This window comes from Schistocerca cancellata, chromosome 1 (assembly GCF_023864275.1).
Source record: "Schistocerca cancellata isolate TAMUIC-IGC-003103 chromosome 1, iqSchCanc2.1, whole genome shotgun sequence".
NCBI lineage: Eukaryota > Metazoa > Arthropoda > Insecta > Orthoptera > Acrididae > Schistocerca > Schistocerca cancellata.
This window is the reverse complement of record NC_064626.1, coordinates 559,660,749-559,686,843: the sequence shown is the minus strand read 5'-3', so window position 1 is coordinate 559,686,843 and position 26,095 is coordinate 559,660,749. Positions and strand designations below refer to the sequence as shown.

Genomic DNA, 26,095 nt, shown 5'->3' with positions numbered 1-26,095 from the left:
AATCTTACTCGGGTCGGCTCTCCACGATGACAATAAAATCAGCTAATAAGATATACACTCTAATCAGTGGACATGTACCAACTAACATCACTAACAAAAACAAAATAGAAGAAGTAGAAGAATTCTGGAACCAATTAGATAATATTCTCCAGAAAATTCCAAATAACCATGTCAAAATCCTTATGGGCGATTTTAATGCACAAATCGGTAAAGAAAAGAAATATCGATATTGGGTAGGTAAATGGTCAAGGCATACACAGACCAACTGGAATGGCATGCGACTCATTGAAATCTGCAAAAACCATGACCTATTTTTCAAATCAACATTTTTCAAGAAAAGAGCCTCGAAAACGAAAACTTGGATCTCACCTAATCCATTACTAGGTGCATATCAGTTGGATCATGTGATGATCTCCCGTGTAAATACAGTAGAAATCATGAAACTTAAAGTCCTTAATGGACTAGACCTAGATTCCGACCATTACCCAACAAAATTCTCCCTAGATGTCATTCCAGAAAAAAGAAAATTCACTAAGAAATCTCCACACCGTAAATATGATGTACAAAAGATAAATGGCAATGAACAATTTACAAAAGAAACGCAAAATTTAAAACCACAAAATTGGCAACAACTTTTAAATGCAGCTGAAACTGTAGCACCGCAAACAAGAACACACAAACACCCATGGTGGACAGATGAGTGTGACCAACTGATAAAATCTCAGACAACAGGCGTGGCAAAATTGGTTGTGCAACAAAAATCAAAAGACCCTGGAAGATCTCAAAGATACCAGCAAAACAGTCACAAAAGCAATACGAACAGTCCGTAAACAACACGAAGACAAAAAATTGCAAAACATAGAAAATGATTTCAAGAAAAACAATTCCCGAAATTTCTACAGAGTATTCAAACAAAAATAACAAAGTACTCTCCTCCATCACTCCAGTTCAAAAATGACCATGGGGAAATTGCTCATACCAACACCAAAAACTGTGAAATTCTTGCAAAATACTTTTCTAAATTACTGAATTGTGAAAAGCCTGTAGAAAAATTTGAGTTCCATCGTACACAACGAAACCCAGACTCGAAGACACCAAGTTTACAAGAGATTAAAGAGATAATTCAGTCACTGAAAAATAGCAAAGGATCAGGAGAACACCAAATCATCGCAGAATTATGGAAAAATGCAGGAGAAAATCTTATTGCAAAACTCAAAGAAATTATACATGAAATCTGGAAAACTGAAAAATTCTCACAGATTGGAAGACTGCAATCATACATCCTCTGTACAAAAAAGGAAGTAAAACAGACCCCAACAACTATCGTGGAATCTCTTTATTGTCAATAACATACAAAATTCTGTCTAAAGCCCTACTAAACAACGCAGAACCTCAGCTGGATTCAAAATTAGGCGAATACCAAGGTGGGTTCAGAAAAGGTCGATCTTGCGTAGAACAAATCCTTAACTTGAAAAACTCAATGAAATATTTACATAGTACTTCAAACAAAAGTTATGTCATCATGTTTGTCGAATTTAAAAAAGCATCTGACAGTATAGACTGAGAATCCCTTTTTGAAGTATTAGCAGAATTTGGACTAGATCAAAAGATAACAAACATCATAAAAGAAACACTCACGGAGACCAAATCCAAAGTAAAATTTATGGGAGAATTGAGCACAGAATTTGAAATAGAAACAGGAGTACGACAAGGGGATGTACTGTCTCCAGTGCTCTTCAATTGTGCTCTTGAAAAAGTTGTTAGAGAATGGAAAAAAGCAGGTGCACCAGCACACAGACTGGGACCAAGACATAAGGGCATAGAATTACACTCTTTAGCATTTGCTGATGACATGGCACTGATCTCACAAGACATTACCGATGCACAGAAACAGCTAGAATTATTACAAGAAAAAGCAGCTAAAATAGGATTACAAATTTCATTTGAAAAAACAAAATTTATGACTGACGTCAAAGATGCACCTTCTGATCTCAAAATTGGTAATAACTACATCTCTCGAGTAAAAGAATTTAAATATTTAGATGAATGGATTGCAGAAAATTGTAATGAAAAGAAATCTGTCAGATCAAGAGTCCAGAAAATGGAGACGGTATTTCAGTTAACAAAAAACATTTACAACAAAAAGAGTCTCTCGTGGAACTACAAAATACGACACTATACAACAGTAATTAGATCCGAAGCTCTCTACGCATCTGAGACACTAAACCTTCAACACAGAACACTAAAAGAGGAATTAGAAGTGAAAGAACGTAAGATAATGAGGGAAATCCTTGGACTAAGAATTAAAGATGGGGTACATTATCCAAAACCCAATGCAGAAATATATAAAAATATCTCCAAAATAACAGACACAATGCGCATGAGAAGAATCCAATTCATGGGGCACTTAGAAAGAATGGACTCAAACAGGTTAACACACAAAGTCCATACATTTTTAAAGAACAAAACTACAAGACCGAACTGGTACAAACAGACTGAAAAAGACCTGAGAGAATTAGGGTCTCCAAATCTACATGATAGAAATGAAATCAGAAAAATCACAAACACACGGGGTTTTGGGGAAGAAGAGAGAAAAACTAACAGACATACATGGTCCACGCAACGAAAGCTAGCCCATTCATTGTTTATGAAGGATTACTGGGCAAAAAGAAAGGCCAACAAATGTTGATTACGCGTGGTCCTAAGTGATCCATCCGCAAAGAAGAAGATGATGATAAGAGGTATAAACCTCACCTTCAGGCTGTAGTGGCAATACAGAAATATTTGCAACTCTTGCCACCAATAACTTAGGAAGAAACCTGTACATGACATCTCACAATCAGCTGACACACTTAGCTGATCGGGAATTTATAAAGTAACATGATGCACTTGCTTCAACAAATACTTCAGACTTAAGTCATTTAACAAGTCAGCTATAGTGAAAAACATAGATGAAACAACACACAGTGTTTCAATAGAAACCATCTTAAAGTAATGTGTACTTTTGAGAAGAGCTCAAGAATGGACATCTTGGAGGAAGTTGAAATATTCAAGTGGAAAAATGAGATCCTAAATGTAATTACAATATGTTAAGAACCCATATTTCTTCACCAACTTCAATTCAATACTATTAAAATAGAAAATCTGTAAAAATAATAATGTATTAGTGTTGGTGTTCGACCAATATATTTGTAATCCTTTAAAATAACTTTTACACTACTATTTTCAAAAATAACATTATCATTCTCTCTTATGGTAATGTATTTCAACAACATCAGAGGTAAGATAGCTTTGTGGAGGAGACATTGCAACTAGCTGACAACACCAGTATTGACTTACTGATAATAAAAACAAAATGAGGAGTGATGTGTTTTGTGTGTCCTTTGGAAATTTGTGAACAGTGGTTAGCAAGGCTCAAGGAACTATAACAATGCAGGTAACTGAAAACACCACAAGAAGACAGCCATTTTGTGTGAATGGAGTGAGTGGATAATAACTTTTATTTTATTTGAACAGACCTGTTATTAGGTTTTTCTACTCTTTCACTACAAGATGACCGCAGCACATCAGAACTCAAAAAAACAATGTTAATATCTGTGTGTACTTACATTAAATATGTTTTGTATTGAGTTGCAACATGAGGAGAAATTTTGTACCTCAAAGCATGTTGTTTCATTAAATAATTTTAGCAGTTGACAAAGTTTTTGACTTTTTCATAATCTTAGCTATATTCATATCTGTAAAATTACAAAAATAAACAAGGCCCCCCCCCCATACACACACACACACACACACACACACACACACACACACACACACACACACACCGAAAAGACAGGTGTGGAAGATTGGAAGGTGGTTCAGATAATTCATGAGAAAGGATCTAACAGTTCTGTAAGCAGAACTGTTTTCCTATTTTGAAATATTTCCATTGCTAATACTTAGAATATTGCCTCCCAGTTTTAATTTCCAAATTGAAATAGTAAATGTGTAAGTCATAGTGTCTTCTCTACTCTTGAAATACGAAACACAGCAGTAATGTATGCACTGATAGGTGCTCAGACAAATTTGTGACATGCCATAAACTTTCAGATATAGGGCATACTAAAGAATCTGTCACTTACTGTATGATGTGGTGTTCCTCTACTAGTGGCATACAAAATATTAGTAGGCAGCAGAACACACACTTAAAAGAAGGTAAAAGGACTGGAGAGTTGTAGGAAAAGGGGTAGATTCTGGGAAAGTCATCCAGAGCCGTGGCTCAGGGGAGACTTACCACAGGCGATGAGAAGGAAAGACATCCCGTCTCCCCAGACCCATTGTTTTAGGTGATTTTCTTGAAAACTACTCCTTTTCCTAGACCTCTCCAGCCCTCTTCCTTTACCCCTCTTCCTTTACCCCTCTTCCTTTACCCCTCTCCCTTTACCCCTCTCCCTTTACCCCTCTCCCTTTACCCCTCTCCCTTTACCCCTCTCCCTTTACCCCTCTCCCTTTACCCCTCTCCCTTTACCCCTCTCCCTTTACCCCTCTCCCTTTACCCCTCTCCCTTTACCCCTCTCCCTTTACCCCTCTCCCTTTACCCCTCTCCCTTTAGCCCTCTCCCTTTAGCCCTCTCCCTTTAGCCCTCTCCCTTTAGCCCTCTCCCTTTTAGCTCTCTAGTCCTCCGGCCTTCTTCCTTTAGCCCTTTAGCCCTCTGGCCTTCTTTCTTTAGCCCTGTGCCCTCTTTCTTTAGCCCTGTGCCCTCTTTCTTTAGCCCTGTGCCCTCTTTCTTTAGCCCTGTGCCCTCTTTCTTTAGCCCTGTGCCCTCTTTCTTTAGCCCTGTGCCCTCTTTCTTTAGCCCTGTGCCCTCTTTCTTTAGCCCTGTGCCCTCTTTCTTTAGCCCTGTGCCCTCTTTCTTTAGCCCTGTGCCCTCTTTCTTTAGCCCTGTGCCCTCTTTCTTTAGCCCTGTGCCCTCTTTCTTTAGCCCTGTGCCTTCTTTCTTTAGCCCTGTGCCCTCTTTCTTTAGCCCTGTGCCCTCTTTCTTTAGCCCTGTGCCCTCTTTCTTTAGCCCTGTGCCCTCTTTCTTTAGCCCTGTGCCCTCTTTCTTTAGCCCTGTGCCCTCTTTCTTTAGCCCTGTGCCCTCTTTCTTTAGCCCTGTGCCCTCTTTCTTTAGCCCTGTGCCCTCTTTCTTTAGCCCTGTGCCCTCTTTCTTTAGCCCTGTGCCCTCTTTCTTTAGCCCTGTGCCCTCTTTCTTTAGCCCTGTGCCCTCTTTCTTTAGCCCTGTGCCCTCTTTCTTTAGCCCTGTGCCCTCTTTCTTTAGCCCTGTGCCCTCTTTCTTTAGCCCTGTGCCCTCTTTCTTTAGCCCTGTGCCCTCTTTCTTTAGCCCTGTGCCCTCTTTCTTTAGCCCTGTGCCCTCTTTCTTTAGCCCTGTGCCCTCTTTCTTTAGCCCTGTGCCCTCTTTCTTTAGCCCTGTGCCCTCTTTCTTTAGCCCTGTGCCCTCTTTCTTTAGCCCTGTGCCCTCTTTCTTTAGCCCTGTGCCCTCTTCCTTTAGCCCTGTGCCCTCTTCCTTTAGCCCTGTGCCCTCTTCCTTTAGCCCTGTGCCCTCTTCCTTTAGCCCTGTGCCCTCTTCCTTTAGCCCTGTGCCCTCTTCCTTTAGCCCTGTGCCCTCTTCCTTTAGCCCTGTGCCCTCTTCCTTTAGCCCTGTGCCCTCTTCCTTTAGCCCTGTGCCCTCTTCCTTTAGCCCTGTGCCCTCTTCCTTTAGCCCTGTGCCCTCTTCCTTTAGCCCTGTGCCCTCTTCCTTTAGCCCTGTGCCCTCTTCCTTTAGCCCTGTGCCCTCTTCCTTTAGCCCTGTGCCCTCTTCCTTTAGCCCTGTGCCCTCTTCCTTTAGCCCTCCTCTTTCTGTAGCCCTCCTCTTTCTGCAGCCCTCCTCTTTCTGCAGCCCTCCTCTTTCTGCAGCCCTCCTCTTTCTGCAGCCCTCCTCTTTCTGCAGCCCTCCTCTTTCTGCAGCCCTCCTCTTTCTGCAGCCCTCCTCTTTCTGCAGCCCTCCTCTTTCTGCAGCCCTCCTCTTTCTGCAGCCCTCCTCTTTCTGCAGCCCCCCTCTTTCCGTAGCCCCCCTCTTTCCGTAGCCCCCCTCTTTCCGTAGCCCCCCTCTTTCCGTAGCCCCCCTCTTTCCGTAGCCCCCCTCTTTCCGTAGCCCCCCTCTTTCCGTAGCCCCCCTCTTTCCGTAGCCCCCCTCTTTCCGTAGCCCCCCTCTTTCCGTAGCCCCCCTCTTTCCGTAGCCCCCCTCTTTCCGTAGCCCCCCTCTTTCCGTAGCCCCCCTCTTTCCGTAGCCCCCCTCTTTCCGTAGCCCCCCTCTTTCCGTAGCCCCCCTCTTTCCGTAGCCCTTCTGCCTGGAGGAGGAGCCACTGCTTTGGAAAGCTTGCCTAGTCATAACCTTCTGTTATGGGTTCTGCTGCCACTTTTGAGTAGATTTTTTATTTATCCATCCAGTTACATTATTTTGTCAAAATTGATTATTTTCTTTGTTATAGAATATTAGTTATGCCCTGTCAAGGAAGTATGGGATGCAAAACAGCTAGAGATCAGGCACTTCACTTTGGCTTCCATCGATGGGCCATGATCTGTGGTAATTATGTAATCCTTAGATGTTCAGTGTACTGTTGGTGCCCAGTTGGATTAAATTCCAGGGTACATCACAGCCACTCTAGTTGACCAGTGCACTCGTACCATGTGTTCTTGACCACCAGATGGGGTGTGGTTCGGAATGCACTAAATATGCACTTACTATTCTAACCTCCTAACTAGGATGTCACCCAAGATTAACATGATTGAGTTGCAGTATTGCATATTAAATATATCAGATGTTTAGGTGTCAGGACTCATTGTCAAGTCCAAAAATGTAACTCGCTGTGTTCTGTTTGGTGGTTCTTGGGGGTGGGGATGCAGATGTGTCTGGCAGGTCACTGTGTATACAGATGCTGTACACAGTTTGGTGGGATGTGTGTGACCTAGTCAGCTGTGATATCTGTAGCCTGGAAGGTGATGCACTGGTTGGAATTTTTTGGGTGCCTAAGACAAGATAACAATCCTTCACTAGCTTGTGGTGTGGCTTGTTGTCAGTCATTCCTGCACTGCCATTGAATGTTTCTCTCTGCTGAAATATTCTCTATAGAAACAAAATTATGATAAAGATGTTGTTCAACTCCTATTTCAATTTGTAATGACTGTGGCTGGTCTCTAGTTTGCCACTAATCTAACCATAAGTAATGAAAGCCAAAAGTATTAGCTGTGTTATCCTTCTTCATTAAGACATTCACAGTGCACACTCAGAACCATCATACTGCATACCTGTGTCCATATACATTATGCATGTAGACCAAGCGATCTCACGCTGGTGTGCCATGTATTTCTTATATGCTATTCACTGTCACAATAACACAATTCAATTTTTTTTTTACAATTTTGGTTCACTAAAGTGACAATCCATATTTGATTAAAAGTGCATAAAAACCAACAGCGTTAAGTGGCCAATACATTTTACCTTAAATAATTTTTAGTTTCTTACAGAGATTACCCCATAATATCAGATGAAAGATATATTCTTTTGCTGACAGTGAATTTTTCTAGGTTGTTGCCGTGAAGAATGCTTCGTGCAGAACAGAACCTGCCTGCCATCTTGGCTGTGAACTGGAGTGGAGCAATCGAAATCAGACGTCACGTTCCACAACAGTGGCTCTCAAAATGCACTTCAAAGCCTTACCAGTTGTGACATTTCCCTTAAAGTATCTTCTTTGAATGGCGATGTCGTGCTTCGAAAGAATGGGTTTCTTGTGATTCTGCTGTATTGTTACTGAAATGAGATGGAATGGAAACAGTGTTAAAGTATCTGCTTTCATGAATACAAGCAGGCTTGAAGTTTGCATATTTTCCTGGTTAAGTTGGAGATGCTGGTTGCCATGAAATGGTTTTTTAGCAGTTCAGTGGGCTGTTGGTATCCAGAAAATGAGGGCTTGCTCTGGGTGCCAGTGACAGGGTTTTTGCCATTCATTGTGACATACTACGGAGTTCTCATTTTGTTAAGAGGAATTATTTCTTAAGAACTGCAGTTTTTGTCTGGCTAGTCTCAAGCATTTCTGATATGGAAGTGCACAGTATTTTTAAATTTTATCAAGGTATAATATTCTAAGCACTATTTTTGCCATAATTCTTTAAGACTTTTGTCTGTCATAATATAAAATTTTGTGACTTTTTAGAAACTGTGCAAGATTGTTCAGTGCATGGTTATGATAAATGGTCATTAAGTTTATTTACATTTTATGCAATGAAAATATTTTATTTAGTGACATCACCTCATTTTATTTTATAAAAGTATTTTTAGAGGCAGAACTGTTTTAACACGTAACCATATTGTAAATATTTTCATTGTGTACTGAACCCAGAAACCATCTCAGACACACTAATCAATGCGACAATCTGTCCATTACTGAAATGTGAGATGTAAAATTGTATAAGTAAATTGTTATGTTATGTAGATGTCCTACATATTTCAGTCATTGCTTTTGAGAAAATTCAGGAAATTTTGCCAGTTTTGCAGATTTGAGTGCCTTACTACAATAGAAATGCTTTAAAATCCTTTGAATATACTTAATTTAACTCCAGCGCCAATTTTCACTCAGTGTGTTAATATTCATGTATCTGGAAAACACTTTAAATGTTTCTGGAAATGAAATTTTTCACATGTAAGCTATGTTCTTTAGCGCAGAAAAGTTACTTGTATTGCACCGTTAGCTCTGAGTAAATTTCATCATCGCCTACCAAAAAAGTCTTCTTGTTCCTTACTGCTTTTTAAAAATTTTTGTAGAGCATTTTATATTGTTGACTGTATCTTGTTGAAATTCATAAGCAGATTAATAACAGTGCTGAGCATAGTTCTAATAATACTAGGGCATAATGTCACTGGGAAATATTATACACTTCATAGCAAATAGAGAGAGAGAAAAAAATAATATAAAAGTTGTATTGCCTTTCATCTGTTTTTTTTTTTTTCAAAGTGTCTCTAGACACAAAGAAGAATTTTCTGATGTTACCTCATTGTGGAGTTTTATTCCCCCATGGTCTGGAGAATTTGTTGCGTTGACATCTTTATTCTATAGAGTTCAGTTATGAGAAAAACCCACTGCATTTTTTGATGGTGGACATCATACCAGTACTCTGGTACTCTGTGCAATGTAACTAGTCATTTCCGGCATTGAAGGTATTGTGTAAAGTACGTGCCACTAATATGCACCCGATTAATTGCTTTGATAGAGTTGTTGAAAGTTTTGTTGATATTGATAAATCTCTCATTTTTTTTATTTACTTGCATGTTCTTGACACAATCACTATGGTATGGCTTGCTATGGTTTCAATTAGTTGATGCTTTCTTTAGTTTATCATCAGTATTGCCCCTTCCCTCTCTCCCTCCTCCCTCCTCCCTCCTCCTGTGTCACACACACACACACACACACACACACACACACAATGATAAAGGTTCTTGTTTCAACAGCTGTTAGTGATTTCATAAGACTGTTAAACGTGTGTCTGGGATGGTTAGATGTGGTAATTGCAGTATTCTCTTTGGTAAATGTCATTATGTAATCATTGTGGAGAACTATGAAATTAATAATAGAAAGTACAGCTATTTTCTTCACTTAACCTTTATTAATTTCACTTTAGAACTACAAACTATGATGAACTGCATAAGCATGATAATTTTATTATCACCTTTAAAAAGTCTTCATGTCAGAAAGCAATGGCCATGTAATAACTATTTTTACTAACAGTATTTGTGTCATATCTTCACATTTATTTGTAGCAGCCCACATTCTTTAATACAGTCAATATTGTTTTTACTTTTGTAGATTTGTACATAGGAAAGTAAAGAAATTTTTTCACAGTTTCTAATTGATATAGACGTAAGTGATAGACTGTAAGGTTACAATCATGAATACTTCAATGCCAAATGTAATGTGAATTATGTTATGTATTATATGTTTTACTGAAATTGTTAAGTTCATAGGTGAAATTGGCACAAAACAGTTGACAGTGTGGAACACATAGCTATTTAATCTATTCACTGTCCCAAAAAAAGGTAAGTTACCTTTCCTTTTAGAATTTGTGCACGGCGTATTTGTCGTATTTGTCATCTTTCCTTATCCACTTCTCATCCATTGTTGTCCCTTGTCAACTTCCATTCCATTTGCCTTTAATCTATACCTTTCTTATATTTCCTCCCCCCCTCCCCCCACTCCTCTCTCTCTCTCTCTCTCTCTCTCTCTCTCTCTCTCTCTCTCTCTCTGCCCAATTTCACATATGCAACCGTATTTCAGTATTTTTTCAGAATGCAGTTTTGTAACAATACAATAATTGTATTCCTTCCAATATGCTTGAAACTCGTGTGTGTGTGTGTGTGTGTGTGTGTGTGTGTGTGTGTGTGTGTGTGTCTATATTTTCTATTTGTAATATGATGATGAATACAGTTGCAAATCAAAACAAAAAAATTAAAAATGAGTATAGAGATTGGATAAATGAGTGAGACATTACACTAGATGGAGATTAGTGTTATCTTATGTTTTTAAAAATCAGACATCTGTGCCAGAAAGTATACAAATGGAGAACATAGGGAGTGAACTAGCATGCAAAAATTTACTGGATGGGAATTGGAAGAAAACATTTCTATCGAACAGGACATATCATAACTGTTAATTACAAGTTTGAAGAGTACACAGAAAATGCCCTGAAATTATATAAATCTGACTTGGAAGAAACTTGGAATCGGCAGCTATCCATTCTAGAGTAACATTTGTAGACAGTTAACTACATAGGTACATTAACTGAGTTTGGTGTAAGTACTGACTTTTTTACTCATTTAGAAGTTGGGGTTAATATCTTTATTGAAGTGTAATACTTTTTTCTGTAAGTAACTGTTCCCTTGTTTCCATGGAATAAGGCTTTGTGGGAGGACAAGTATGTGATATATGAAGAAAGGCTTACATACCAAAACACAGTACCATTGAAGCTTTGGAAATTAAAACTGGGAGGCAATATTCTAAGTATTGTCAATGGAAATATTTCATAAAAATTGCTAATATTATTATTGTGGTCATTTTAAAAGAGGACAGAACAATTTCTGAAAATGTGAATAATGGTCATTTTAAGTCTTTCCACATCCCGAAGGCCTTGGAAGCCAAATGCAATTTACTCCCCATGTGGAAAAATGTGACTTTACATGCCCTTCATTTCCAAGTTCTCCATTTGTCACTTTTGAAGCGATGGAAAACTTTAAATAGTTGTGTAATGTGTTTATCTACTGCATTGTGAGTTGGCACATCCCTTCACTTCTTAGAGGATGTCATTCACTTATTTACTTCTTTCTCGGCAAGATAAACTGAATAAATCTGTTTCTCTATAGGAAAAAGTTACAGAAAGTGACATCATTTGTGTTGTTAATAGTATTATGAAGCTTAGTTCCTAGAAACAGCTGACTTAAAAAAATGTCTTCTTCTTTCTGTCTGTGCCTTCTTTATTTTTAAATGGAAAAATGAAAAAGTAGACTGATAATTATACATGGAAAACAGTTGTTTCAGATATAATACCACAAGTGAGCTGTGGCATGTTTAGTTAATGTAAGAGCCGTTTTTCTGCATTTAGCAGTTGTATTAGTAATACAGTTTGAGCCTTCAGCTTCAGAGTCAGATATTGATATGTGGCATAGAAAAAAAAGCGAGTGGATCATTTTCTTATTTACTGAGTTGTTTTCTGTCACTCTTTAAAGATTTGGTTTGTGTAAATTTCACTTGCTGGCACCAGTGCCTTCACTTTTATAAATTTTGCCCCCTTAAAATTTCCTTAATTTTTTGTTATTTTGGTGATAGTAATGTGATTAGAAGAAGTCATATTTAATTTGTTGTGAAATATAAAAGAAGTAAACTGACATGTACAATAGATTCTGCACAATTTTATTAGTAGCAATTTAGATTGAGAAATAACTTTTATTTGTAGACTAACCTTGGACTAAAATCTCTCATTTCTTGAGAGACAGGTGTTTAACATTTGTGTTCAGTATTACTTTATCTTTCTATGAGGAATTAAATTCTGAGGCATCATTGTAATTCCTCTTTCTTCGGCCATTCATTCTAATAATCTAGTCAGAATAAAATCTTTGATTATAACTAATATAAAAATGTAATAATTAAAATTAAGACAGCGATGGAAACCATAGTGATTGTTGTGTACAGAATGTTGAAACTGGAAGAAGTCGTAAACAAACTATCCTATATTTCGTACAAATAAAAAAGTGATTGCCAGAAGAATCACCTGAACTTGAATCTTAACAGCCAAGTCTGTTTGAAGAAAACACAATGTGGTTGCATGTGTTAATGAAATAGCTCGGAAGAACTTTGTTGCCACTGTGATGAGTTCATTTGTTTGTTGAGGGAGAGAGATCTCCATATGTTAGTGTGTAAACGTGTACTGTATGTCTCTTGTTGATACATGGTCAGATTTTAAGTTACAATATACATTTAAACAAAACTACTGTGTTTCTTTCTGTTGTTCCATTTAATGAGTGTCCAGAATTAAGACATCACCAAAATGTTCTGATAGCACTGAATAGACAGTGCAAACACATGGATGAAGTAAGTATGCTTGTCACATGTGATATTGAAGAACTAATGGTTAACAATTTTGACTTAGCAATTTCATTTTGTTGAAAAAAAAAAGAAAAAAAAAGGGGTGATGTTGCTATCTGCCGAGAACAGCATCACTTTTAGTCAACTTATGTAAACTGTTTTTGTTTAGAACAACATTTTGTGGAAATGTTTACTACAGAATTATGTGTAAATAATTATATATTGTGAAAGCGTACATTAATCATTTTTAGCTATTGTGACAGTGTTCAGGGTATCTTCAGATTTTTTTGAAGCAGTCAGACTCACTTCTAGTCTACATTTTCAAACATGACACTATAAGACTTAAGTGTTAATTTTCTGGCACACACTGGTGGAAGATCTGGTCTGCAAAATTAGATGGCCACACTGAATCTTGCCTATTCAGTAAATTTTCCCATCAGAATAATTTCCTATTTCAGAACATAAATGTTAATGTATTTATAACTCGGACAGAAATACTTGACATCACTGTTTATCAAGTTCTGAATGGTTTTTCTGATGATGATAAGCTAAAGCAGTACATAAAAAGCTCAAATCCACAAGATATACACTGAAGCTGCATGTGAGACTGTTTGGGCAAGAATACTGTATCGGAGGGGGGGGGGGGAGGGGGGGGGGCATAAAATGGTAACTGGTTCCTTCCATCTCCCACAAGACTCATCTCTTGATGTAAATGAAAATTTTATAGAAAGGCTCAGTTCACTTGTACATAAGTTCCACAAACATACTGTAATCAGAGTTGGAGACACTATTGTCCAATAATTAATTGGGAAAATTATAGTTTTGTTTGGGGTGGGCATGATAACACATCCTGTGAAACATTACTAAATACCTTCTCTGGAAACTACCTAGAACAGGTAGTTAGGAACACCACTCATGATGGAAATATCCTGGATCTAGTGACAACAAATAGACCTGACCGCTTTGAGGATGTCCACATTGAAACTGGTATCAGTGACCATGACACAGTTGTAATAGCAACAATGATTACCAAAGTACAAAGGATGACTAAAACAAGCAGAAAGAAATATATATGTGCAGTAAACTAGATAAAAAAAATCAGTAGTGTCATATCTCAATGAGGAACTTGAAACTTTCAGCACGGGGCAGAAGCACGTAGAGCAATTATGCCTCAAGTTTAAAAGAATAATTGATCATGATCTGGACAGATGTGTGTCCAGTAATGGGAGGGACCCTCTGTAGTATACACTCACTGTAAAAAACTTATAAGAAAACAGAAATTACTAAATAATTGGTATAAAACAAAGTCTAGTGCTATAGATAGTGAGATGCTAAATGAAACTCATTTGTCTGTCAAGAGGACATGTGTGATGCCATCAGTAACTAACATAGCAGAATACTGTCAAATGATGTTTCATTAAACCCATAGAAATTTTGATCATATGTAAAGGCTTTTAGTGGCACCAAAGTTAGTGTCCACTCAGTTGTGATCTGAGACAGGGACTGAATATGAGGGTAGTAAAGCAAAATCTGAAATGCTGAACTACATTTTCAAATGTTCCTTTACAAAGGAAAACACAGGAGAATTGTCCAGTTTAATCCCTGTACCACCCACTGGAAAGATGACTGAAATAAGTATTGGTGTCTGTGGTGTTGAGAAACAGCTGAAATCATTAAAATTGAACCAAGTTTGAAGACTGGATGAAATCCCTGTCAGATTCTATACTGAATTTGTGACTGAGTTAGACCCCCCTTCTAACTGTAATCTACAGTAGATCCCTTAAACAAAAAACCATACCCAGTTCTTGGAAAAAAGCACGCGTCACGCCTGTCTACTAGAAGGGTAGTAGAAGTGATCTACGAAACTACTGCCCAGTATCCTTCATATGGATTTGTTGTAGAATCTTAGAACATATTCTGAACCAAACATAATGAGTTAACTGAACAGAATGACCTCCTCAATGCCAACCAGCATGAATTCTGAAAACATCAATCATGCAAAATCCAACTTGCACTTTTCTCACATGACCTACTGAAAGTCTTGGATCAAGGCTGTCGTGTAGATGCAGTATTTCTTGATTTCTGGAAAGTATTTGACTTGGGGCCACTCCTATGCTTATTGTCAAAACTAAGATTGTATGGGGTATCAAGTTAAATTTGTGACTGGACCGAGGACATTTTGGTAGGGAGGACGCAGTATATTATCTTGGATGGAGAATTATTGTCAGATGTAGAGGTAACTTCAGGTGTGCCCCAGGGAAGCATGTTGGGGCACTTGCTGTTCATGTTGTATGTTATTGACCATGCAGACAGTTCTGATAGTAACCTCAGGATTTTTGCAGGTGATACAGTTATTAGTATTGAAGTACTATTGAAAGAAGCTGCATAAATTTTCAGTCAAATCTTGATAAGATTTCAAAGTGATGCAAAGATTGGCAAACTTGCTTTAAATATTCAAAACATTTAAAACTGTGCACTTCACAGAACATAGTATCCAATGACTATAATATCAGAAAGGTGCTGTTGGAATTGGCCAACTCGTACAAATACCTGGACATAAAAATTTGTAGGGATGAAATGGAATCGTAGGTTAAGTCATGGGTAAAGCAGGCAGTCAGCTTCGGCTTATTGGTAGAATACTGGGAAAGTGTAATCAGTCTGGAGATTCCTTGCAAATCATTTGTGTAACTGATTCTAGAATACTGGTACCAAATAGGACTAACGGGGGTATTGAACATAGACAGACAAGGGCAGCACGAATGATCACAAGTTTGTTCGATCCTTGGGAGTGTGTTGCAGAGATACTGAAGGAACTGAACTGGAAGCCTCTTGAAGATAGACGTAAACTACCCTGAGGATGTCTATTAACAAAGTTTAAAGATCCAGCTTTAAATGATGACTCTAGGAATAAACTACAATCTCCTATGTATTGCTCACAAAAGGATCGTGACGATAAGATTAGAATAATTACTGCAAGCACAGAGGCATTCAATCAATCATTCTTACTGTGAATGGAATGGCAACGTACCATCTACCATGCTCATCATGGGGGTATGCAGTGTGTAGATGTAGATGTAGATGTAAACAACTATAGAAAAGATGTTGTAAAGAGGTTAAAACAAGAAGAAACTGTTCAGGCATTCGTGTTTCCCAAATGCCATCTGGTATACACATAGAAATGGCAAGTTACATACTTCGCTGTTCTGTGTTCTCTTAGTAGTATAGTCCTTAAATTTAATGTGTGTTTTTTTTCTCTATTTAAGTGGTTTATTCTTTCATTTTGTAACTAAGTCTAAATTCAGGCAATCTGTAGTTCACTAGTCATTCACTTGTTTGTGAAGAGCAAGGAATTTTTCGTTTTGAGCCTAGTGTGTCAGTCAGGTTCCTACAGCCATCTGATACACACATGGAAAGAGCAAGTTACATATTTCTTAAATTCAGTGCTTTTTTTCTGTTGGAGAGTTTCATTCTTGTATTTATATAACTCGAGTGTTATCAGGCAGTCTGTAGCATAGTTTTCATTTGTGCTGGACAGCCAGCTTCACGGCTCATAAGGCCTCAACCTCCATTGGTGCCATGTCAGGAGGTTAGCAAATTGTATATCTGGATTTCTGTCTCTGCTTTTATAGATAGTTCTTAAGTTAGTAATACTGAAACGGGATGGATGTGTCCATGCTGTGTATGGATGCACGAGTAGCTGGCCACAGTTTGTTAACTGTTGAATGTGCTTTTAGCTGTAATCAGTCGTCTTCAGGCTGCTGCCTCGTGGTGAAAATCTGGCAGAGAATATGATGCACTGCACGAGACACCTCAGGTGGTGTTTGTTTCTTCCATGAGCTCTGCTGCCAAGGCACCTCCCAGTGTAGCCAAGACAGTGGATCTGCCCTCACAGGAAGACGAGTAGTCGATGGTAACATGTTGGTGTTCCTTGAGGCGGAGGGCCAATCCAATGTGGAGGCTGACCATCTGGCCTCACCCATTCATCCTGCAAGTGGACTGGTGGCTATTCTTCCAGCAGGGTCCAAGCAGGCATGTGGGGAATGGATTTCCTAGTTATCAGATGCTCCAAAGTTAAGTGTGATGTGGAGGAGGCCTAGCCTGCAGGTATTGAGCACACACGGTGCAGCCAGCCATCTGCAAGTTGTGGCTCTCACTAGAGCCAACAGCATCTGTCTCTTGGGTTCAGAAGCAATTCTCAGTTCATATGGCTGGTTGGCAGTGATAGTGAAGTCTGTTGGCGTGTCATGTGGGTTGCAAGTGGCACTTGCAATTTGCAGTACTGTTCCCAGAATCAATTGGGAGTTTGGAGCAATGTGAAGGATTTCAACCAAAGGTTTTGTCGACACACTGATGGTCATGGCTGCAGAGTTCTGGACATGTATTATCGGTGGGGTAATTGTAGGACTTCCCTTGAAAGGTCAGGGGGCACTACAAAAAGGAAGCAGCATCTCTGGTAGCAGAGACAGGTTCAGGTTCTCAGGTGAATAGTTGTCAGATGACTTCCAGATTGCAAAATAAGTCTGCATTCAGAGTAGACACTTGGACTGTCAAAATTGTATGTGTAAATTGGTGAAATATTAGTAACAAAGTTCCCAAATTTACTTCCTTCCTGGAAACTTCTCATGCTCAGATCGTTCTCAGGACAAAGAGTTGGTTGAAATCTGAAGTAGAAAGCTGAGATATTTAGCAATTTGTGCAACATATCTCAAAGAGATGGATTAGGCACTGTAGGAGGGGGTCTGTGAATTGCAATTTACAAAAATTTTCTCTCTACTGACGTTGAATTTGGCATGACGTTATCTGGTTATGTATAACAGGGAAAATTGGGTAATTGTCACATGTTTTTAGTGGCCACCTTACTCCTGTCTAATAGTTTTAGTCATAGACATTAAGTCTATGGTCAATAGTGCAGAAATACCCAGATCATGCAATATTAGTTGGAACCAACTTTCACCTACTGAATACAGAGTGGGACCCCCCTGCGGGTTCGGGGGTTAGAATAGGCCCGCGGTATTCCTGCCTGTCGTAAGAGGCGACTAAAAGGAGTCTCACATGTTTCGGCCTTATGTGATGGTCCCCTCTCGGGTTTGATCTCCATCTTTCTAAATTATTCCGAAGAGCGAGCCAATTGGGGAAGGGCGCCTTACATGGTGCACTGTATCCGTCGTGCAATTAGACCTTTAGCCGTCTTTCTCGTCGTTGCAATGGTGTCCCGCTCGTTTTCGATCTCTTGGGCGATTACCACACTGCACTCTGCAGTGTATCTTTTAACTGCGACGACGACCTTGAACAGTTTTGCACCTAAGATCCAGCACGGTAGCCAGTCCGTTGTGGTGGGGCCGCCATGTACCCTCTTGGTTGTAGCCCCCTGACAACACAGGGATCGCTCTACTGATGCCTGCGCTGTTAACTCCCCACGTATGCCAAGGAGTAGATGCCCGTCTCCCTGGGGCATCAGGACTCCCGGCAATGGCCATCCTGCCAGGTGGCTATTGCTGCGGCTGGGTGGCGCCCGTGGGGAGGGCCCTTGGTCAGAGTAGGTGGCATCAGGGCGGATGACCCGCAATGAAGCGTGGTACATCATCTCTCGCTGGCGGCCAGCCGCCAGCAGTCTCTAAGCGTTCTCGGGCTCACTTTAATGCTGAAAAGTACAATCCAAAAACGTTCCCCTCTCTGGCCACGCCGTGGGAGGAGCGTAAATCTCAGGATGGAGGTAATAGTTATTCGCCCCGATTTTTAGTTTGTACGAGAGCCGATGGGGAGTCTTTCCTTTCCACAAAGCCTCAGTTCTTCGTCGAGCATTTAGAGGACAAGTTTGGGGAGGTGGAGGGCTTGTCAAAAATGCGCTCTGGATCGGTCCTGATCCAAACGGCATCCTCTGCCCAGTCACGACGGTTGCTTGCTTGTGACAAGCTGGGGGATGTTGCTGTTACGATCACGCCGCATAAGAGTTTAAATATGGTTCAGGGAGTTATTTACCATAAGGACCTTCTTTTGCAGTCTGATGACGAGCTGCGCGCCAACTTAGAGCGCAGGGGTGTACATTTCGTCCGGCGCGTTCATCGGGGTCCGAAGGAAAATCAGATAGCTACCGGTGCCTTCATCTTGGCCTTCGAGGGTGATACGTTACCGGAAAAGGTCAAGGTGATGGTCTACCGATGGGACGTCAGGCCCTATATTCCTCCCCCGATGCGGTGCTTCAAGTGCTGGAAGTTCGGCCATATGTCTTCCCGCTGCACTTCCAGCCTCACATGTCGAGATTGCGGACGCCTGTCTCATCCCGATACTCCATGTGCCCCGCCTCCCATCTGTGTCAACTGCGGGGAGCACCATTCACCTTGCTCGCCTGACTGCCAAGTCTTTCAGAAAGAGCGCAAAATTATGGAATATAAGACCCTGGACCGGCTGACCTATACTGAGGCCAAAAGGAAATATGACAGACTCCATCCTGTGAGAATGACATATTCTTATGCAGCTGCTACGACAACTGTGCTCCCTCCATTAGTTCAGAGACTTCCAGCCAGCTCGATAAGCAGTAAGACTCCTCCTGCCCCCTTGCCTGTGGGGGGCTCTACCCAACCGGTTGCTCCTGCACCACCTCCCTCAGGAGCAACCTCCTCCCACCTGTCGGGGACGTCCGTCCCCGCTTCTCAGCCGGAGAAGCGTCTAACTTCTTCGGCTACTCTCGCCCGTAAGTGTTCCCTTGGGACCCTCCCTTCCCAGGGTTCCACCAGCGGGAAGGATGACGGCCGCCAGTGGCATAAGTCCTCACCAGCGGCCGGGCGTAGGGCTTCGCGATCCTCCTCTGTCCCAGAGACTGAACTTGCGGTGGCGCCAACCCCACCGCACCTTTCGCGCTCTGCGTCTGAGGATGCAGTCGAGATTCGAGCGTCCGCTGAGGACCTTGATCTCGCTGGTCCCTCAGACGCCATGGATGCCTCTCGTACGGGTACTGAATCGGTGGCAGTGAGTGAACAAGCGGCGTAAATTGCCTTCCCAGTCCTTTCACGCCTTTCTCAGCCATGGACAATATCATCCTCCAGTGGAACTGCGGCGGTTTTTTCCACCATCTAGCTGAGCTCCAACAACTTATCAGCCTTCACCCTTTCTTCTGCATTGCTCTTCAGGAAACTTGGTTTCCAGCAATGCGTACCCCCGCCCTCCGTGGCTATCGGGGTTATTATAAGAACCGGGCTGCATATGAAAGGGTGTCGGGTGGCGTCTGCCTCTATGTCCTTCACACTCTGCACAGCGAGTCTGTCCCTCTCCACACACCTTTAGAGGCTGTCGCTGTTCGGGTGTGGACGCCACAGGCTGTTACCGTCTGCAGTCTTTACCTTCCACCGGATGGTGATGTCTCGCAGCATGTCCTGGCTGCGCTGATAGCCCAATTGCCGCCACCTTTCTTGCTATTGGGCGACTTCAACGCCCATAACCCTCTGTGGGGTGGGTCAGTGGCAACAGGTCGAGGCGCCATCGTTGAGCATTTATTGTCGCAGCTCGATCTCTCGATTTTAAATGATGGTGCCTTCACACACTTCAGTGTGGCGCATGGCACATACTCCGCCATTGACCTTTCAATATGTAGCCCTAGCCTCTTACCATCTGTCCACTGGAGTGTGCATGACGACCTGTGTGGTAGTGACCACTTTCCGATCTTTCTGTCACTACCACAGCGTCACTCTTCTGGGCGCCCTAGCAGATGGGCTATGAATAAGGCTGACTGGGACTTGTTCTCCTCCACTGCCGCTCTTGAGTCTCTCTCTAATGACGACATTGATGCGGTGGTTCAATCGGTCACCACCGGCATCGTTACTGCCGCCGAATCTGCCATTCCCCGTTCTTCTGGGTCCCCTCGGCGGAAGGCTGTCCCTTGGTGGTCGCCTGAGATCGCTGAAGCGATTAAAGATCGCCGGCGGGCGCTCCAGCGTCACAAGCGACATCCCTCCTTAGACCACCTTATCGCCTTCAAACGGCTGCGTGCGCGGGCCCGCCTCCTTATCCGCCAAGGTAAGAAGGAGTGCTGGGAGCGGTATGTGTCCACCATTGGCCTCCATGTCACTCCTTCGCAGGTCTGGGCCAAGATTCGACGCGTCTACGGCTATCGGACCCCTGCCAGCGTCCCTGCGCTCTCACTGAATGGAGCAATTTGTACTGACTCCGACGTCATTGCCAATCGCTTAGCAGAGCATTTTGCTATGAGTTCCGCTTCTGCGAATTACCCCCAGGCCTTCCGCTCCGTTAAAGAGCGGATGGAACGTCGGAGCCTTTCGTTTCGCACCAACCACCCAGAATCTTACAATGCTCCATTCAGTGAGTGGGAATTTCGCAGTGCCCTAGCTGCTTGCCCTGATACCGCTCCTGGGCCAGATGGCATCCACTGTCAGATGCTGAAACACCTTTCAGTGGACTGCCAGCGGCGCCTTCTCGATCTTTACAACCGTCTTTGGGTCGAGGGGGAGTTTCCGTCGCAATGGCGGGAAGGCGTTGTCATCCCCGTTTTGAAACCTGGAAAGACCCCTTTGGAGGTGGACAGCTACCGCCCCATTAGCCTCACCAACGTTCTTTGTAAGCTTCTCGAACGGATGGTGAGCCGGCGCTTAAATTGGGTACTGGAGTCTCGGGGCCTTCTGGCTCCGTCTCAGGGTGGGTTCCGGAAAGGCCGCTCCGCCGCCGACAATCTGGTGAGCCTGGAGTCGGCCATCCGTACTGCCTTTGCCCGCCGTCAGCACCTGGTCGCTGTCTTTTTCGACATGCGGAAGGCGTACGATACGACATGGCGTCATCACATCCTTTCTACGCTTCATGGATGGGGTCTTCGGGGCCCTCTGCCGATCTTTATCCGCAATTTCCTGTCGTATCGTACCTTCCGCGTGCAAGTCGCAGCCTCCTATAGTTCCACCCACGTCCAGGAGAACGGTGTGCCACAGGGTTCTGTTTTAAGTGTCTGCCTGTTTTTAATAGCCATTAACGGGCTCGCTGCGGCCGTGGGAACTTCTGTCTCTGCTTCCCTGTATGCTGACGACTTCTGCCTTTATTACAGCTCTACTGGCATTGCAGCTGTTGAACGTCAGCTACAGGGAGCTATCCATAAGGCGCAGTCTTGGGCTGTAGCGCATGGGTTTCAGTTTTCGGCAGCCAAGACCCGCGTTATGCATTTCTGCCGGCGCCGAACAGTCCATCCTGAGCCGCGGCTTTATCTTGGCGACGAACTCCTTGCTGTGGTGGAGACCCACAGGTTTTTGGGGGTGGTTTTCGATGCCCGGTTGACTTGGCTGCCTCATATCCGGCAGCTTAAACAGACATGTTGGCGGCATCTAAACGCTCTGAGATGCTTGAGCCACACCCGCTGGGGCGCCGACCGCTCTACCCTGTTGCGGCTCTACCGGGCGTTAATCCAGTCCCATCTGGATTATGGGAGCCTGGCTTATGGCTCAGCATCCCCATCTGCGTTACGGGTGCTGGACCCAATTCTCCACAGCGGGATACGCCTTGCCACTGGTGCTTTCCGCACCAGCCCTGTGGACAGCGTACTAGTGGAGGCAGGTGTACCTCCACTGCGGTTCCGGCGCCAACGTTTGCTGGCCGCTTATGCTGCCCATGTTCTAAGTCTGCCCGGGCATCCAAATTATCGTGTCCTGTTCCCGCAGTCAGTTGTCCATCTGCCAGACCGTCGGCCCCGGTCGGGTTGTCCGATCGCCGTACGCGTCAAGGAGCTTCTCTGCGGGCTTGGGTTTTTCCCTGTTCCACCTCCTTTCTGGGCGCCTCTGCGTACACCCCCGTGGTGTGTTCCTCGCCCTTGCCTTCGGCTCGACTTGGCACAGGGCTCGAAGGACTCGGTCCCTCCAGAGGCCTTCCGCCGCCGCTTTTATTCCATCCTGGCCACGTATCAGGGCTCTGGAATTGTTTACACCGACGGTTCGATGGTTGCTGGTCGTGTCGGGTATGCGCTAACTCTAGGGGACCATTCCGAACAACGGTCCTTGGCGGCTGGCTGCAGCGTTTACACTGCTGAGCTCGTCGCCATCTTTCGAGCCCTAGAGTATATCCGCTCCTGCTCAGGTGAGTCCTTCGTTATCTGTAGCGATTCCCTGAGCGGTTTACGAGCTCTCGACCAGTGTTTTCCTCGTTCTCGTCTGGTGATGGCTATCCATGAGTCCCTGCATACTCTGGCGCGTTGCGGCCGCTCTGTGGTCTTTGTGTGGACCCCCGGTCATGTCGGTATCCCAGGCAATGAACATGTTGACCGCCTGGCGAAAGAGGCCACGAGTAAACTATCTCTGGATGTTGGCCTCCCAGAGGCTGATTTGCGGGCAGTCCTCTGCCGAAAAGTTTTTGCGTTTTGGGACGCTGAATGGCGCGATCGGATTACACCCAATAAACTCCGTGCCATTAAGGAGACGACGACTGTGTGGCGGTCCTCCATGCGAGCCAACCGCAGGGACTCAGTCGTCCTTTGTCGGCTCCGCATTGGCCACTCCCGGCTAACACACAGTTATTTACTGCGCCGGGAGGACCCTCCTGTATGTCGCTGCGGGGCGGCTTTGACAGTGGCCCACATTCTGTTGGCCTGCCCCCTTTTAGCTGTGGTCAGGCAGACATTTGCGCTGCCTGATACGCTCCCTGCCGTTTTATCTGATGACCCTGTTATGGCTGCCTTAGTTTTACGTTTTATTAGGGCAGGGAGTTTTTATTCTTTCATCTGAGTGTTTGTTTTATTTTATTTTTTGTGCTGATTCTGGCCTTTGACCTATGATTTTAAACTGATCTTTTAAGGTGTTTCTAAGTGGTTGGCTTTTCCTTTTTTATTTCTATGGTCGGCCAACCACTGTCACACACTGTGTGGTTTTAGTTCGTTTTGTCTTGTCCCTGGCTCCGTTTCTTCTGTTCTGTATCGTCTGTGATCTATTCTGTTCCTTTTTTATTCTCTGTGTGTGCTCTTTGTCTTTGGAAAAAGGGACCGATGACCGTAGCAGTCTGGTCCCTTTCATCCCCCAAACCAACCAACCAACCAATACAGAGTGGGACATCTATGGATTCATTGCTGTGTCTACAGACAGAAAGTCTTGTGAAGTTCTTTTGAACACAGTTTTCCAAAAACTGTTTTGAGCAGCTAGCTTGTCAGCCCACATGCCATGGAAATATTTTACGCCTCGTAGCTACAAACAGTCCTGCTCTAATCAACAGCATCAGTATTGAGAGAGGTGATCATGATGTTATTGTCATGACTTTGGTTACTAAAGTTAATAAAGCAGTCAAGAGGGTTGGGAGAGTATTTCTATTAGAAAGAACATACAGACATAAATAACATCCCAATTAGACAATGAACTGTCCTCATTTAGTGGCAGTATGATGGATGTAGAGGAATTATGGACAAAGTATAAACAAACAGATTAACAGACTGTGAATCATACTCTGGAGAAGTATGTACCAAGTAAGTGGATTAAGGATGGAAAGGACCACTGTGATTTAACAATGGTTAACGAAAAATGCTCAGGAAGCAAAGACTGTTGCCTTCTCACCTCAAAAGAGAATGCGCAAATGACCACAGGCAAAATTAACAGAAATTTACGCATCTTTTAAAAACGTCAATGTGCAAAGCTAACAATGACCACCACCTTAGCAATAGATCTTGCCAAGAGCCTGAGAAAATTCTGGTCCTACATAAAGTTGCTAACTGGTTCTAAAGCTTCTATCCAGTCACTCAATGACCAATCTGGTGTGGCAATAGAAGGTAGCAAAAGGGACGTTTTAATTTTAACATTTAAGAAATGGTTCATGCAGCAAAATAATACAAATAGACCATCACACAGACTCCCATATGGAGGACTTAGCAGTAAGCATCTGTGGCATAGAGAAGCAACTGAAACATTTGAAAGCAAAGAAGTTGCCGGTTCCTCATGGAATCCCAATTAAGTTTTACAAAGAGTACTCTACAGCATTGGACCCTCACTTAGCCTGCATTTATCATGTATCTCTAACCCGCGCAAAGTCATAAGCAACTGGAAAAATGTGCAGGTGACTGCTGTATATAAGAAGGGTAAAAGAACAGACCTGTGAAATTACAGTTTACTGGAGAATCCTTGAGTATATTCTTGGTTTGAATATAATAAATTTCCTTGAAGGTAAAAAGCTTTTGTTCCCCAAATCGGCACAGTTTTATAAAGCATTGTTTGTGCACTAAGGTTGATATTTTCTCACAAGATATTCTGCGAACTATAGATGAAGGGCAACAGCTAGATTCCATAGTCCTAGAATTCCAAATAGCATCTTGACTCAGTGCACCCAGCTGACTATTAAAGACGCTACAAGAATATGGAATAGGTTCCTAGATATGCGAGTGGCTTGATGACTTCTTAAGTAACATAACACAGTATGTTGTCCCTCGACCATGAGTTTTCATCAGAGACAAGAGTAGAATCAGGGGTGCCCTAGGGGCGTGTGATAAGACATATATGTAAATGATATGGCAGACAGGGTAAGCAGTGGTCTGCGGCTCTTTACTGATGATACTGTGGTATATTGGAAGGCATTGAAGATGAATGTCTGTAGGAGAATACAACATGGCTTAGACAATTCTAGTTGGCCTGACGAATGTCAGATAGCTCTAAACATAGAAAAATGTAATTAATTGCAGATGTTAAGGAAAAACAGACCCATAATGTTCGAATACAGCATCAGTTATGTCGATTAAATATCTAGGTGTAACTCTGTAAAGCAATAGGAAATGGAAAGAGCATGTAAGGATTGTAGTAGGGAAGGTGAATGGCCAACTTCGGTTTATTGGGAGAATTTTAGGTAAGTGTGTGAAATATCAGTGGACACCCCTGATAAAGGAACAACTGAATGGGTATGGAAAGGTGCAGGCCATTTATCACAAGTCATTTGTTACTTCACAAGAGTCCAACAATATTTTATTGCACAGATAAATTTTATAATTCAGCTGCCTGGCAAAAAACACTGGCTAAAGTTGAGTCACACAATTCTGAAAATATATTTGATCAATCAGAGAAGGCTGCCGGGCAAAAACGTTTCTTCTGAATTCTCTTACTCCATCTTACCACCATACATAAATAGCATTCTTCAAACATGCTCTAAAAATGGAAACTCTTCAGTTCAGATTTACAGCTAAACAACACACAAATAGGTTCAATATAAATAAATAAAAAATATTTTTTTTGTAACACTGGCCAAAACTGAATCACATAATTCTGAAAACATATTTGCAAGATACTGATGTGGAAAAACAATAAAACACCATTTAACAATTGACCATTACAACAATATTAAACTAGAACATTAAAAACCAAACTTCAGAGAGGGAAACCATGGAAGGTGCAGGTATGGCACGCCAGGTCTGAAGAAGGTGGTTTAGAATAAGAAGCACCACTGGATAAATTAATGTCCTATTGCTAAGAGATAGAAACTCAACTTAAGAGGGATGCCAC

The 26,095-nt window shown here is 42.4% G+C and overlaps 2 protein-coding genes across 3 annotated transcripts in view; one reads left to right on the top strand and one right to left on the bottom strand.

Moving 5' to 3' along the window:
• LOC126180933 (uncharacterized) overlaps positions 1 to 10,460 on the top strand; it is a 131,621-nt gene extending 121,161 nt beyond the window's left edge. Inside the window, exon 19 of one of the 2 annotated variants that reach the window (XM_049924731.1) lies at positions 7,606 to 10,460. The gene's annotated coding sequence lies outside the window, so the exon portion shown is untranslated. Of the gene's footprint in view, positions 1 to 7,592 lie in introns of both variants that reach the window. The other variant, XM_049924732.1, reaches the window with a different exon arrangement.
• Positions 4,619 to 25,703, bottom strand: LOC126190797 (ribosome-binding protein 1-like). Its single transcript, XM_049931387.1, has 2 exons — positions 25,699 to 25,703; positions 4,619 to 6,077 (listed from the first exon to the last, which is right to left on the bottom strand). Exons 1-2 carry the CDS (start codon positions 25,701 to 25,703, stop codon positions 4,619 to 4,621), a joined length of 1,464 nt encoding a protein of 487 aa, XP_049787344.1.
• Positions 25,704 to 26,095: the final 392 nt, after the last annotated feature.